Raw genomic sequence first — 14593 nt, 5'->3', positions numbered from 1 at the left:
CTTCATAATGAATAGCCATATATTCAGAATAATATATGTATATATATTATCTTTATAACATATATGTATACATATAAGTAAGATAGTATAATATATTATTATAATATATATATCTATTATTTTCATCTATATATTTTTTAAATGCATTTATTCATTTATTTGTTTGTTTTTAAATTTATTTTCAACATTTCAGCTACATTTCCTGAGAACAGACCTGCTGTGTGTTTGAATAAGGGAGTAGAATTGCACACTCTGAAATACTGATAAGGGACACAGTACTTGGGCACTTGTGTATGATAAATCATAAGCTTTTAAATATCTCAAAACAATTCAAAATGCTTTTTTTAAAGTTTAAAAAAAAAAGACCCACGTTTCGACTGGTTCAAGCCACAGTTGCACCTGACTTGATGGCAGGTGGCACGCCATTTAAAAAAGAAAAGTCCCAACCATACGGCGAGGTCTTTGTGTCACTACAGTGTCTAACAGTGTAGTTACAGTGTATTTCCAAATCAGGGTGAAGGACTGGCACGATTCTCTCTGCATGGGTGGGAGAGCCGTCACGCCCCCCCATGTGGAATTTAGAGTGGGAGCTCCCCCACTTCCTTCCATTCCTCCATGACTGCCTTTGTTCCCCGCTCCTTATTTTTCTTTGTTTATTTGTTCGTTGATCATTTCCTTCGTCATTTCCTCTTTCTTCCCTTCCTTCCCTCCTTTTTTAACTTTCTCCAAATGATAGACATGTTGCCATGGTGACAGGCCCACAGCATGGCAACAACATCAGCACCGGGCTCGGCCCAGAGTGGCCTCCGCCCTCGGGCGCCTTGGGCCGGGCGGGTCACACGGCGGCGGCCGTGGTCCTCGGCTTCATCCTGGTCCTCGGTTTCCTGGGGAACTCCGTGGCTCTTGCCGTTTTCTCGCGCTTCCCCAGCCTGCGGTCACCCGGCAACCTGCTGCTGATCAACATCAGCGCCAGCGACATGATGCTTTGCATCCTCGGGACGCCCTTCAGCTTCGCGGCCAGCGTCCGCGGCCGGTGGCCGACGGGGCCGTCCGGATGCCGCTGGTACGGCTTCTCCAACGCACTGCTCGGTGAGTGTGAACTTTAAAACCCGCTAGAGACCAGCACATGTATGAATTGTTAAAAAAAAGGTGGTAACTGGGTCACTGGCAGGCTTTCAGATGAAATGCACAGATTATTTAATACAACTAGAATGAAGTCAGAAGGGATTATTATTGAGTTATAACTGTTTATTACATCTGATCTGCCTTCACTGCTGCTGGAGTTCAACATCTGACTGTAGAGATGAACGTTTGATTCGCCCAGAAGAAAAAAACATTTGTCAGTAAATTTACAGTGCCAGCAGAGTGTGTGTGTGTGTGTGTGTGTGTGTCTTCCTAACATAAATAAACTGACTATCTATCTATCTATCTATCTATCTATCTATCTATCTATCTATCTATCTATCTATCTATCTAAATAATCGTATTAGTTCTGCATTTTTTGTTTATAAATCTATATCTATTTTTGTGAGCTTATCTGATTAATAGCCTCATTCAACATTTGAGCCCATTTCTAGATGTCCATGTGATTTTTTTTCCATTTACATTTGGTGAAAAAAATCCTTGCTGAGTGGAGGCAAAGTTGCTTACAATAAAACCTCAGTTAGTCAATAAGGATGTATCCGTAGCTGTCATGTGGTTATTACACAGTTACGTGCCGCCTCCCCGGCAGGTATGGTGTCCTTGGTTTCTCTGTCCCTGCTGTCCTTTGAGAGATACCGTGTGGTGCTCCGCAGCTCCAAGCCGGACTCCCGCCGGCTCCTGAGGGCCCGGATCTCCGTGGTTGCCTCTTGGATTTACTCCCTGGTCTGGACCGTACCGCCCCTGTTGGGCTGGAGCAGGTCTGTGTGTGCCAGTGTGTGTGTGTGTGTGTGTTTGTGTTTATGCAATGAGCTGCATTTAAATTGTCTTTAATTTTCACGATTTGACGTCTCTAAGATGGGTTGTTCTTCTGCTGCATCAGAGGTTGAATATGAAGTTCTGTATGTTCCAACTTGAATTTTGGGCCTCATGACGGGAAAAGAGGGAGGTTTGGGATACAAACCGCTGAGCCGCCCCGCCGCCCTCACGGGGAGGTTTGGGTATCTGATAAGGACGCCTCCTTTTGGTGGCATTTGGGGCACGTCCGGCTGGCAGGACGCCCCGACAAGCTGCGAGGATTGAATGTCGCCCCCCCCCCCCCCGGCCTGGAAAACCCTCAGGCTTCCCAGGAAATGCTGGAGCACATGGCTGCCCATGTGACCTGGCACAACATCAGGAGAATGAATAAATGAGTATAAATGAATGATTGTTTACTGCCCCCTTTTTTCTTTGTTTTTTTTGTTTTCATACTTCATGTTTTAAACTTCATTTGAGCGGTGCGTTCGGGTGACCGTGACACGGTTGGAATCGCAGGATTGGGGGTTCGATTTTTTTGCTTCTCCTATGCGTGTGCTAAGTGTAGAACACTTTGAAGAGCCATAATAGTGGAAACTATTTACCATTTTAGACTTAAAATCGATTTTCGCTGTCTCGTGTTGAAATGTTTTTGTCGCGTCAATGACTTGTGCTTCTTTTGCTTGAATTACAAGAGTGATGTGAACGGATGTTTGATCGATTGATTGATTGATTGATTGATTGTGGCCCAGCTATGGGCCGGAAGGCCCAGGCACCATCTGCTCGGTGCAGTGGCAGCAGCGCTCGGCCGCATCTCGCTCCTACATCGGCTGCCTGTTCGTCTTCTGCCTGCTCCTGCCTCTGCTTCTTATGTTCTTCTGCTACGGCCAGATCCTGCTGGCCGTTCGGAGGCTGGCCAGACAAGTGAGCGGCCTCGCCTTCTACTTCTATCTCCCACCCCGAGGAGCGTCGCTGTGTGTCCATCAGTGGGCTTGTATTTTATTTATTTGTCCAGGTCACCAGGATGGAGCCCATCGCGGCAGAGCGGAGGGAAGGCCGCGTCCTTTTGATGGTGGTCGCCATGGTGACGGCCTATCTGTTGTGCTGGATGCCGTACGCCGTCGTGGCGTTGCTCTCCTCCTTCGGGCGGCCCGGTTCGGTGGCGCCGGCCCAGAGTTTAATCCCAGCGTTGCTCGCAAAGAGCAGCACCGTTCTCAACCCCGTCATTTATGTTCTGCTCAACCACCAGGTAACAGTTCCCTGCTGCTTGTTTCCAAAACCCCCAGTTTATTTTGGTCAAAATGCAAAGTTTCTTCTTGAATAAAGACAAACTTTTAAAGGAGAAACTGCAAACAAAAGCTTAGCGCGTTTATAAACTCATCCTCGCAGTTTAAACCACGTCTTCTATCTTATATCTAGTTTACCAGGTGTTTCCTCTACATGATTGGGTGCAGCTCAGAGTTCCTGCCGACAGACCATCACATGCTGCCGGGCGTGCAGCTTCCAGACAAGAACCTGCCGACGGAGGTGCAAAATAAACCGCGGGCCATGTTAACTTCTTCAGTCTGAATCATTCAGGTCAAATGTTGAATTCTTTTTAAAAAGTTGGTTGTTTCATCTGATATTTTGCATGAAATCATGACGAACTTCCCCTCCCAACTTCCCAAGAAGCGAGCGTTCGAGGGTTTTACATCTTCAGAATATGTATATGGTGTTTCGGAGCGTGATTGCTTGATTTCTAAATCAAGCAGTTTTTCGGTGGAAAAACTGGCCTTGATTGTAATCAGTGATCTCAATTCTGCAACGTGTCATTTCTCTGACACTAGAGGGCGCTGATACTGACAACTAAATCTCCACTGATAAGATCTAACCGAAGAACGTCCGAACAAAATAAGGAACCCGCTTCATTAGGTGACATTATTTATTTACGTTTGACAACGTTCAACAATTCAAAAGCCTCGGTACATCATGTGAATGACCTGAAATTGCTGAATGAATGATCAACACCAAAATAATTTATTAAGAAAATAGACATACGTAGGTCTTTTAGAAAATATACAGTCATTATGCTTCATGAACACTGAATGAAGTTTCAGTCAAATGAAAGACACATTCACATTGGTGATGAAGGCGTGTTACTTGTGGTTACGTGGTGAGAGGACGCCGCCCGTTTCACTGGCGCGCCGAGTGTCGGTGTGAGAGTGGCGACGACCTTCTCTGAGCAGATTTGTCCACAGGATGCGAGAGCCGACGTTTTTGCTCGATGAGACGAAGTGTATTGACATGGACACGGCGCACGATTTTATTTGTTTGTTTGTTTTTTATACACACACAGTTCAAAAACACTAAAAACTTCCCCGTGAGATGAATCATTTCCGGCCGGACTTTGAAGTCTCGAGTATAAGGTGCAGTCCACGTCTTGGAATGGTAAAAGCCGCTCTCCTCTTTCTCTTAGCTGGAGTGTTGTCTCTCTGTTGCTTTCAAACCCTGAGAGCAGAAAACAAGGGGTGAGGCGAGGGGGGGGTCAGACTTTACTTTCAGCTTCTCAATGTGTACTGTTTTATAAAAATGTGATACACAGATGGGATGTTTTGACTAAAAGTGGAGTTGCTGCAATGCCCTTTGTGACTTCAGTCATGCGCTCGCATTACTTTTTTTTTTTTTAAGAGTCAAGCGCAGCCTCTGAGGAGTACTTACATTAAAAGAAAAAATAAAATCAACCACAAAGAACCCTGCGGCTCCAGGAATAGACTGTCACTCATCCATCCACACCCTTCTTCAATCACCCCACCGGTATTTCTCCTGCTCACTGGCATTGTTGTGCGAGGATCCACCACACTCACGAGAAAAACTGGTTCATGTGATCCCAGTTGTGTGAATTCATACCTTCGTGGACGCTGAGCCTGCAAAACTATTCATTGTGCTGAGCTCTGTTGGAGCGCTGACTTATTATAGCATGTCACTGTGTGTGCAGACTTTTGTCTGCAGCTTTTTACAAAACAGATTTTAAAGTACAACCGCCCCTCCCAAAGAAAACACCATTGCAAGTAAATTGCTGTCATATAATACTGGTTGCTTCCTAATTATTTAATGGATTTGTTGTAATATTCATTTGATTTTGTTTGTCATTTCCCACATTGTGCATCATCATTATCAAGCCTCATTATTCAACCACTTACTGTGAGCCAATAAATATTTAAACATCGGTGCCTTCCTTGCATTTTTAACCCGCTCGGCAGCAAACCGACCGAGGTTTCACTGCTTCTCTCAGTTTCACCTCACAGGTAAGAGACTGTATTGAGGTTTTGCATAATTCTCGAACAAAACAATGGGTGTTTTTTTTCTTCTGTAAAATCAGTCAAACACAGTAGTGTGCATTCTGACCTGTAAGAAGCTGTGCTGGGATAATCTGGCCTTTAGTCTTGTGTAGTCCGGGGGGTTGGCCTGGGGGTCGTAGCCCAGGCGGGCCAGCATGGGGGCAATTTCAGCCATGTCGTTCATAACATCTGGGGGAATGTGGCCCACCCATTTGGAGAGGGCTTCTGTGTTCACGGGTTTCATCACCTGATCTGTCGAACGCTCGACCCTGAAAAGGGAAAATGGAAGGTCAGCTTGTGCTTTACTGGCAGAAAGTTTTAAAATTTAATAGTCCAATAACAGACAGAGTCCTTAGATAAATCCCAAACAACTCTGTAAATGCCCACTGCTGGTAAAAGAAAAATGCTTTAAAACACATTTCGGTGATAAATCACATTTCTGACGGTCTAACTAATCAAGCGCCAAGTCTTGCATAACCAATCCACGCAGGGCTGCTTATTCTCTAAGAACTTGGCCTAAATCCTCTAAATGCAAGTTTGGATTTTGCGGCATGAAGCCGACGCATTTCAACTAAATCCGCCGAGCTCCCATCTTACCAGCGGCTGCTCGGCCCGACACTGAAAGATAAGTGGAGCGACTCAAATTAAGAGATCCACACAGGGATGCCAGAAAGCTCGACATGACCTTGAAAGGTTTGGCTGGGCTGATAAAAAAACAAAACGAAACAAAAAGAAAATGGCACCATCCCGGGTGGTTTCGTGGTTTTGTCCTGTTAGGTGTGTTATCAATAGCGAGGAGTGAAAACACCTTGCCAAAACGTTGAATGCTGCTCCGGTAACACTCCGTTACACTCATTGTAGGAGAACCTGAAACCATTTTTAATGCCACACATGGTTTATGGCTCAGTTGATTATTGTAATGTAAACTTAAACCAGATCGTTAATATATTTATTTGTTATTATTAGTATGATAGCTAATATCATGCCGGGGATAGCTGTCCAATTGAAATGGAGTGAAGTGACGTGGGGCCACTGCTATATCTGCAGCAATATATTTTGATGGCACAAACATTTTCAGCCTTTTAAAAGATCAATGCCTGTCATCAGGTTTCGGCGTGTGTCCCAGGCAACCAAAGACCTCACGGGTCAGGCAGTGCCAAAGTCAAGCATACAAGAGGTCCAACAGAGGCGCGGGCTGCGGTGCTCAGAACAGTCGTTGATCGTTCAACTGGCCTCAGAGATAATCACGATCAATCGAATTTATATCTCTACTGTTGTTTATATTTTTATGGCAGAAAAAAAACACAAATAAACCTGAATGTTGGATAACATGATTATTTGAAGTCAGGCCAAACGTAAACATGAACTGTGTTCTCTTCCAATTAAGAATCCAAATTGTTTTTAATTGAAAAAAATTTACCAGCTATTTAAAAATAGTAACTGACCGTCACATGACACCGGGTGCTCTGAGAACAAGGCTCTTCTTTAACTGTAGACAACTGTGACTTGTTTCGTTTATCCAAACATTTCACACTAGTGGGCAACTCTATGAGAGTGTGTACTCAGAATTAGAATTGGGTTTCTGTATTTGGATGTTTTAATGGAAATCAGGAAATGACTTGAACAACATTGTTTGTTTCTTTTAACACGCCGAGTCTGAGCGGTTGAGTCCTTGAACGGGGAGTTCATGTTAGTAAATCTGTGATCTGTGCAGGTCACTTAATAGAATGCGGACGGAGTCCAGTGACCAGGCAGGCCGCCCTGTCATCAGCGCAAGGCTGTTAGAAAAACAAAAGGATTTCTTTTAGGTCAATCAATAAATGCTTCAAATTTTCCGTGTCACTCCAGTCACATACTGTACTGCCAAACAATCCAGACCCATTTATGAACCTATTCCAAGTATTTTCTTCACACCTATTTTCGGTTGCCAAAATCAAAAAGTATTTACGACCAAATATTTTTGGTATTATCATTATCATACGGTAGAAACCTATTAATGTGAGTAGTTCTGGAAGAGAAAGCCTGTTTATTTTGAGTTAAAGATTGCAAAGCTGGTTCATTAACAGCACTCATGGAATCACCTTGGTCCGTGCGCCCAACATGCACGTGTCAAATACTCACTTGGACAGTGACACACCACCAGCTTTTCCAATCAGCTCTTCGTGGTGCAAGACTGATGGATCCCACTGCAGATCTAGAAAGTGAAGCAACTTCCTCATTTCCTTCTCGGGCTGGAGGACAAGCTGCTCGTAGTGGATGGGCAGACACCTGGCCTCCCCAGCTGCCAGGCACTGGCTGAACATGGTCTCCACAGCGCTGCTCCACTTAGTCAGACAGTCCTTGTAGTTGTTCAGGTCAAACCCAGAGATTGTCACCTGCGAGCGAAGGAGGAGACACATGAGACTGGCACAGGAAGGCGAGGGGGGGGGGGGGGGGGGGGGGAATCAATGGCTGCTGTGAATCGAATACAATAATCACACCTTGCGTGATATCACAGAGTGGATGGCTGCTCGTCCGTCTCGCAGCATGAGCACAAATTTGGCTTTGGGGAAGAGGTGTGCCAGATATGACAGCGACTTCAAGGTGAATGGATCCTTGTTGCAAAGGCGAGGAGCCGGCTCCCCGTGACCAACTATCACCTGCACCACATGAATAAATGCACACATAAACATACAATACAACACACAATGAAACATCCAAGACTTTGAATAGCTGTTGTGCCAAATACAATTCATTTGAGATCTGTTTGTACTGTGAAATACTCTAGCTAGTGATGCTAAATAGCCTTTAAATTTCACTTTTCCTTACTGCCTGCGGAGCAAAAACTGTTTCATCGAAGTCAAAATTAAATGTGTGTGTATATAATATAATGCTAATATATAGCAGAATTTAAAATATATAACTACATATGTAGATAGTTATATATTCTGGTTTACGGGTGCACCGAGCAGATTGTACCTCACCTCTAACAGGAAAGCTCGGACGGCTGAGTCCAGCACCTGGTCGGTAACGCCGGCCTCGTCTAGTCGCACTCTCTCCTTAGCCGAGCGGATCCAAGAGGCCCGCATAGTCAAGAGGCGAGGAATCACTCGGGTCTCTTCTCCACAACGCACCGCATTGTGAGCATCAAGCATGACACGCATAAGTGTTGTGCCGCTCCTTGGAAAACCACCGATGAAGATAAGAGGAGTATCCTCAGGAAAGTGGTCGTTCATGGTCAGGCTCTGATTGGCTGAGGCCATGTTGAGCTCCATCCAACGGTGACGGTGGCTTTTAGGAGGGCAATCCATTCCACTCATGCCCAGGTAGAGCAGTGAGGCCGAACACAAGAGAATGCAGCCCAGCAGCAGGCTCGATCTGGTGTTCCTCATGGCTGCTGAGAGGTTGCGATTCAGAACATAAAAGATTTCTCAGGGGCACGGGGGAGACTTGACCGCGACGATGAGTGCAAGCAGGAGAGCCGGGAGAGTACGGAGGGAGAGCGAGAAGATGCAGGGTCTGGCTGAGAATTTCAAGTGGGAGCCGAGGGGACTTTTGTATCCTCTGTAGCTCCTCAGCTCTGGTATTTGAGAGCAGGATCCAGACCTGCTGTGTATCACAGCAGGCCACATGTCTTATCCATGTTTTATACCTGAAACACAAAAAACAACACCTTATACCTCTGCAAAAGCCCCATACAGGACACCATTTCCCTCCAGGACTGAAAATCTTACAAAAAACAGGTTTTCCAAAGAAGAATTTCTGCGTAAAAGAGTAAGAACTGTTTAGATGCCATCTGAGTGTTTGAGTCAAAGTTCAAACAGCCCATTCATCTGCTGATTAGTTTTTAACTCTTAAATAGTTAGTCTTCTTTGCCAATTTTGACAAATCATTAATTTGAGGTGAAAGGAAAAAAAAATACTCATTAAATGAAATAGAGATAATTTTAATAAATAAATAAATCGTATATGTGTATAAATTATATATATAGATATATATATATAACTTCTGGTCTCTTCATCACCAAACAAGACCGCCCTAAAATATTTGCTTTTTAAGTTTGTGTCAAGCTTATCTTTTATAGATGATTAATCATAACTTCTGAATAGAATATTATTAATTTTCCCCAATATTAATCAATTTGCCTGGAGTGTAACATGTGTTCAATGCTTTTCAAAAAAATATTCAGAATAGTTAAAATTTGCTGATACTGTTTTTTTATTGAAATTGTAAACATTTTCATCACAACTAAGTTAACGCTTTCATATCATTATGATGGTGATAAGTAGCACTACTACTACTACTACTACTACTAGTAGTAGTGGTACTTCTACCACTAGTCCCGCCACCAGTACTACTACCACTACAAGTTTCAGTAATGGTATAAGCAGTAGTAGTAATAAGTGGTAAGGGAAGTAATAATAACACACAACACATTTTGGATGATGATGTAAGGCTCAGCTGGTATATTTGATGTCTTCATATTTTCCCTGAATGCATTTATAGTCATCTCAAATATAAAGTGTATCCTTCTGTGAGTGCATTAAGTCTCTTATGCTACTTGCTGAAGCCATTTGATACTGCAAGAAAAATAATCAGAGGATCAAAACAAACATGCTAAGACTGCCTTTCAATTTCCCAATAAATGAACCTTTATGGTTTCCTGCACCAGGAAAGGGGATGTCTGGAAGCATTATGGAACGGTAGTTGTTTGTCACTTTGCCAAGAATACTTGGAGGAGCTGAAACTCATCACTGCTTTGTTTTCAAAATGCTCATTTTGCATCGTTCCTCTGGGGAGTCACTGGCCGGTCAGCCATATCAGAGTTCAGTGCAGCATGTAACACAGACACACTCTCGCGCAGTGTGTTGCAGGCCACTAATTACAGATTCAGCATGTTTTTATTCCCATTGACAGCTTCTGCCACACGGAAACACAAAGCAATCTTTATCAGATCGGATTACTATTGACCAAATGAACCACTCAGAAACATCCCCTTTTTCCATCTTCAGTGACAAAACAAGAAGTTTCATTAACCTCCATTTCCTCAACCATAGAAGCATAGAATTATGAAATCATCTGAGTAGAGTTAATTTTAAGGACTTGATTTCTCTAACGTGTCAGAATACTTATTACACTGCAGTGGGGACTCATGTTACAGGATTTTTTTCCTTGTTCTTAGGGAATTTGGAGGGAGTCTTACATCTGGATGCCACGTGGGGTACACTCCTTTCTCCAGGCTAGAGTAGCCCGCCTTCAAAAAATCATTTCGAAAGCAAAAACACGGGGAAAAAAAAGGAAAAACATCTGGAAATGAGGACAGTCTGACCTGGAAGGAATACTTAGACGTAGCATTAAGTCATGGTATGTCTAGTAGCCAGAAGATTAATATGGAAATGTAATGGGTCTTCTAAGAGAGATTAAAACGCTTCCAGTACTAAACTACTATGCTGATGCTTTAGGTTGACATGTTACAAGTTAGTCCGATCTAAATGGCCACTTTATAAATTGAAAAACAAAGAAACGCCGCATATCAATAGTTCTTATGAGGACAAGCAGGAAAACAGCAACAACAGAGCAACAACATGATGGTAAATTAGATCGAATGGTCAAAACTCCTCTATATCAAGTGTCCCTTCAATGCATAGCTTCTGTGAGGGTTCCCAGTCATCCAGGGATTGGGCCTATCGTAGACGGGACTTTGTTTAAATATATGAATGTTGTAAATGAATTCAAAGGTTACTGCCAGTGTTGGTATTAAGAGTACCACCTCATCCTCTATCTAACTGACGTGAAGCTTAGCATATTTTTTTTCTTACGACATGAATCCCTTTACTCCACTTCCTTTCTACACACGACGTGGCCTGTTTTCTCTCTCTCCCTTTATCCTTCATCCCTCCTCAGACGTGACTAAGTTTACCCGATCAGCCCCGTTTTTGCAGACTCCCTCCCAGGGAGAGAAGAAAAAATACGGCCTTGCGACGTCATGGCCTTTTTTGCAAAACACGAGGAGCAACTGAACTATGCGTTCAGAGGATGGATATTTCCCGGTTTACCTCTACTCATGGTAATCCAATCTCCCATTATCGGCTACATTTTAATCCCGCATCTTCCCATTGACACAACATAGATCACCGATCACCAAAAGCACATGCACTTAATCCAGATACTTAGCGTTACGGTGGAACGGCATTACGGCTGACATTGAATATGACACAAAAACATATTTCCATGATGTCAAGATCTTAACGGATCCGTTTGGGAGTCGTGGATTCATGTAATGGGCCATTTAGGGGGATGTCATTTGCGTTGCCGCTGTGATGCAATCGATCCCGCCGGGGCGCCCATGCCATTTACATGAATCAGCCTTTTGATGGATTTCCTTTAAGAAGCTAATAATTAAATTTAGCACTCCAGACGTTTTGAAATGATCTTGCCATTTGTAGGACATATTCGCCCGTTTTCCCGAGAAATAGATCATTCAGTCGACTGTTCTTTTCTGTTGTTGTTGTTGTTTATGCCCCGTGCAGAGGCGACTGTTTGTGTGCAGACACAGGCTAATACCGTGGTTAAAAAAAAAAAAAGAAAGAAAGAAAAAAAAAAGGAAACCCAGGCCCAGCGGCCATGAACATCTGGCGAGCTGGATGATCCGTCTTGTCATGAAAAATGCACCGCAGGCGGGCGGGCAGCCTCCAGGTGAATGACCTACCCGCAGTCAACACACTCCGTGGAACCCGCGTCCACCTCCACACCGACGGCCGCCTGCGGGGCAAACAGCCCGCGTCTAGCCGGTGACCGTTTAACGAACAGCAAACACACAACATCGGCAAACGGGGGTTCTCACTCACCAACGGTCGAGAAACTGCCAAGAGACAACGGGAGGGGAACCATGAACCTCGGACAGAAACGGCTGAGTCCGACGGCCGCGCTGTTGTTTCTTCTCATGGGGAGAGCGTGTGGCCGGGAAAAACCGCGGGACGCGACATTTAAGGCTTTAAAACGACGTAATAACGGGACATTTTGACGCCGAAATCGGCAACTTTACCTCCGCGAGTAGGCGAACGACATTCACGGAGGAGACGGAGAGGGAAGAAAAAGATCCGTTGACACGAGCGCAGCCTAGCGGTGAGAGAAGAGAGACGATTGGTCAAAATTCTGCCTCGCATATGTTTTGATGATTCCTATTGGTCGAGACGTTAAAGGGCAGGTCCGCCGTATTGAAATGCCCGAGTTTTCCTTTCTCTCGTACTCGCGGCTAAAATTACTTTACCTCATCGATTGTTACGTTCACACTAAAAGCCCACCGGGGAGATGGAACAGGAGGCAGAGACTCAGCGGATATCAACACCTCTTAAAGTGTTTTACTTATCTATTCATCAGTAAAACGGATTCTGATAACCTTCCCCTGACATGTGGGAGAATGAATTACACTTAAAAAGATGGGAGAATCACCCAGGCCATATATTAATAAAAGCTGCAATGTAAACACAGAGAGCTAATGCTCGCATAATAGTATGCAATAAATGTGCTCACCTTCGGCTTATAAATTATAAATATTCACCCATGAGATGTGTGTATGTCACATCGGAAGTGATGTAAATACTGAAGATCAATAATGGCCTAACTCCAAATGGCTCCTTCAGTTTCAGGGTTCTTGCACTGCACATGATGGCGATGAACCACTTTAACTTCCCTCATGTTTTTCTCACTATTTTAACTTTCTCACTTTGAAAGGCTTGCCTCTATTGCCTGACATGTTACCTTAGATTGACGATTTGTAAAAGTTTCCAAGTAAACACAATGTATTTGAAAAACAGTTGGGGGGGGGGGGTCAATTCTCACAGTAGTCTAAAAAAGCAGACAGTAAATGATAACGCTTGACCAGATCAACCCTCCTCTGATAATATGTGATTCGGAGTTCCATATTTCAAATGTGAGCGTTAATTATTAATATAAGCCAGGAAACATAAAAGGTAACACGAGTTGTCAAGGCCACATTATTGAATTGTAAAGCCCCCTTGGTCACAAGAAGACTAATAGTCTAATAGAAGAATAATACATCAACTTATCAATATTTATACAAGCTATCAGAAGCAATGTCAAACAGAGATAGATGTAGGCTTTTTTTTGGTCCTAGAGGGAGACTGAGTAAACTTACTAGAAATCAATAGTGGTCAAATTCCAGTTGGCTGCTTCAGCTTTTAGGTCCCTTCATTTGGTAGTCAAAATTCAAAATTTTCTCCCACCAAACCCGTACATTATTACGTATAAATACATAATACAAAAGGCTAAATCAAAGTATTGCATTGATACACTTACTTTTTAGTACCAGTAAGGTCAGCTGTAGCTCTGGCTGGCATGTTTTCTATACTCTAAATGTCTTCCCTTGTAAGGTAGTAAATCATAACAGGAAACAAATGAGACATACTGACAGGAAGACCCAGACAGAGAGACGCACAGCGCTACAGAGAATATCCGTCCTGAGTAAATTCACAACATCCCTGATAAGAAGAGTTGACAGACTGAATAGAATCACAGCGGACAGGTGATGAAAGTTTTCATATTTAAAACCATGACTGGTAACAGATGTTTGACATTGGAAACCTTGCAGATGCCCTGATTTTATCTGTGCAAAAAAACGCTACAAAACAAAAAAATCATGCTGACTTTGTGAAAAAAAAACACAAGGTATATAGGTTCTTGTACTATTTTCAGCCTCCTGCTGCTCAGACAAATATGTTCCAGTCTTCCTCCTTTATATGTCTGTGCTATTTACAGTTCTTTTTAACCTGTTATTTTCTTGTTTTCCTTTAATGCAGCCTCAAGGCAGCACAGACCAATGTCTCCCTGAGCTGGTCCCTTGCCCGGATAAATGCAGAGGGCTGTGTTAGGAAGGGCATCCGGCATAAAACTTTTGCCAAAACCAAACATGCAAATCAAACCTACGGGTAATAACCAGATCATACCAGATTGGTCGAGGCCCAGGTTACCAACGGCCACCATTGCTTTCGATGACCTAGAGGGTACCAATGGACACTAGGCTACTGTTGGTCAAAGAAGGAGAGGAGGAAGGCATGTTCGGAAGCAGAGACAGAAGAGGATAGGCAAGAGTCTGGGACTGAGAGTGGGGACTTTGAATATCTGGACTATAACAGGAAAAGGTAGAGTTGGTCGACATGATGCAGAGAAGGAAAGTGGATATACTGTGTGTCCAGAAGACCAGGGGGAAAGGTAGTAAGGCTAAAAGCTAAGGAGCAGCTATGCTCGGTTGGATAGTAAGCAGGGTGAGAATGATCTATACAGGTTGGCAAACAGAGATGAAGAGGGAAAGGATGTACAACAGGTCCAGGTGAATGAGGATA

The 14593-nt window shown here is 43.6% G+C and overlaps 2 protein-coding genes across 4 annotated transcripts; one reads left to right on the top strand and one right to left on the bottom strand.

The window, feature by feature from the left end:
- The first annotated feature begins 637 nt into the window (after nucleotides 1-637).
- On the top strand, nucleotides 638-4368 carry LOC147216839 (pinopsin-like). Its single transcript, XM_086177096.1, has 5 exons — nucleotides 638-1089; nucleotides 1733-1901; nucleotides 2688-2859; nucleotides 2951-3184; nucleotides 3355-4368. Exons 1-5 carry the CDS (start codon nucleotides 747-749, stop codon nucleotides 3502-3504), a joined length of 1068 nt encoding a protein of 355 aa, XP_086033222.1. The 5' UTR covers nucleotides 638-746; the 3' UTR covers nucleotides 3505-4368.
- tpst1l (tyrosylprotein sulfotransferase 1, like) lies at nucleotides 3843-13598 on the bottom strand. Of its 3 annotated transcripts, none has more exons than XM_086177094.1 (6): nucleotides 13551-13598; nucleotides 8216-8883; nucleotides 7733-7891; nucleotides 7374-7627; nucleotides 5320-5521; nucleotides 3843-4422 (listed from the first exon to the last, which is right to left on the bottom strand). In XM_086177094.1, the coding sequence occupies exons 2-6, from the start codon at nucleotides 8621-8623 to the stop codon at nucleotides 4387-4389; spliced, it is 1059 nt and encodes a 352-aa protein (XP_086033220.1). In that variant the 5' UTR covers nucleotides 8624-8883; nucleotides 13551-13598; the 3' UTR covers nucleotides 3843-4386. The 3 variants fall into 3 exon arrangements, with proteins under 3 accessions (XP_086033220.1, XP_086033218.1, XP_086033221.1); XM_086177092.1 differs by lacking the exon at nucleotides 13551-13598 and adding an exon at nucleotides 12080-12339; XM_086177095.1 differs by lacking the exon at nucleotides 13551-13598 and adding an exon at nucleotides 12277-12295.
- Between the last annotated feature and the right edge of the window lie 995 nt (nucleotides 13599-14593).

This window comes from Fistularia commersonii, chromosome 29, assembly GCF_037954325.1.
Source record: "Fistularia commersonii isolate RoL2024-O1a breed Wild chromosome 29, RoL_Fcom_v1.0, whole genome shotgun sequence".
NCBI classification, from domain to species: Eukaryota; Metazoa; Chordata; class Actinopteri; order Syngnathiformes; family Fistulariidae; genus Fistularia; species Fistularia commersonii.
The sequence above is the reverse complement of the archived record's forward strand: the minus strand, read 5'-3'. Positions and strand labels throughout refer to the sequence as shown.

What these genes read in the sequence shown, in the direction of transcription:
- LOC147216839 (XM_086177096.1), top strand. Translation starts at nt 747, where the DNA reads ATGGTGACAGGCCCACAGCATGGCAACAACATCAGCACCGGGCTCGGC. An exon ending in CTTCTCCAACGCACTGCTCG is followed by an intron (nt 1,090 to 1,732) that starts GTGAGTGTGAAC and finishes CCTCCCCGGCAG; the next exon opens with GTATGGTGTCCTTGGTTTCT. An exon ending in ATGTTCTGCTCAACCACCAG is followed by an intron (nt 3,185 to 3,354) that starts GTAACAGTTCCC and finishes TCTTATATCTAG; the next exon opens with TTTACCAGGTGTTTCCTCTA.
- tpst1l (XM_086177094.1), bottom strand. Translation starts at nt 8,623, where the DNA reads ATGAGGAACACCAGATCGAGCCTGCTGCTGGGCTGCATTCTCTTGTGT. An exon ending in ACTCTGTGATATCACGCAAG is followed by an intron (nt 7,628 to 7,732) that starts GTGTGATTATTG and finishes CTTCGCTCGCAG; the next exon opens with GTGACAATCTCTGGGTTTGA. An exon ending in CCCAGCACAGCTTCTTACAG is followed by an intron (nt 4,423 to 5,319) that starts GTCAGAATGCAC and finishes TTCTGCTCTCAG; the next exon opens with GGTTTGAAAGCAACAGAGAG.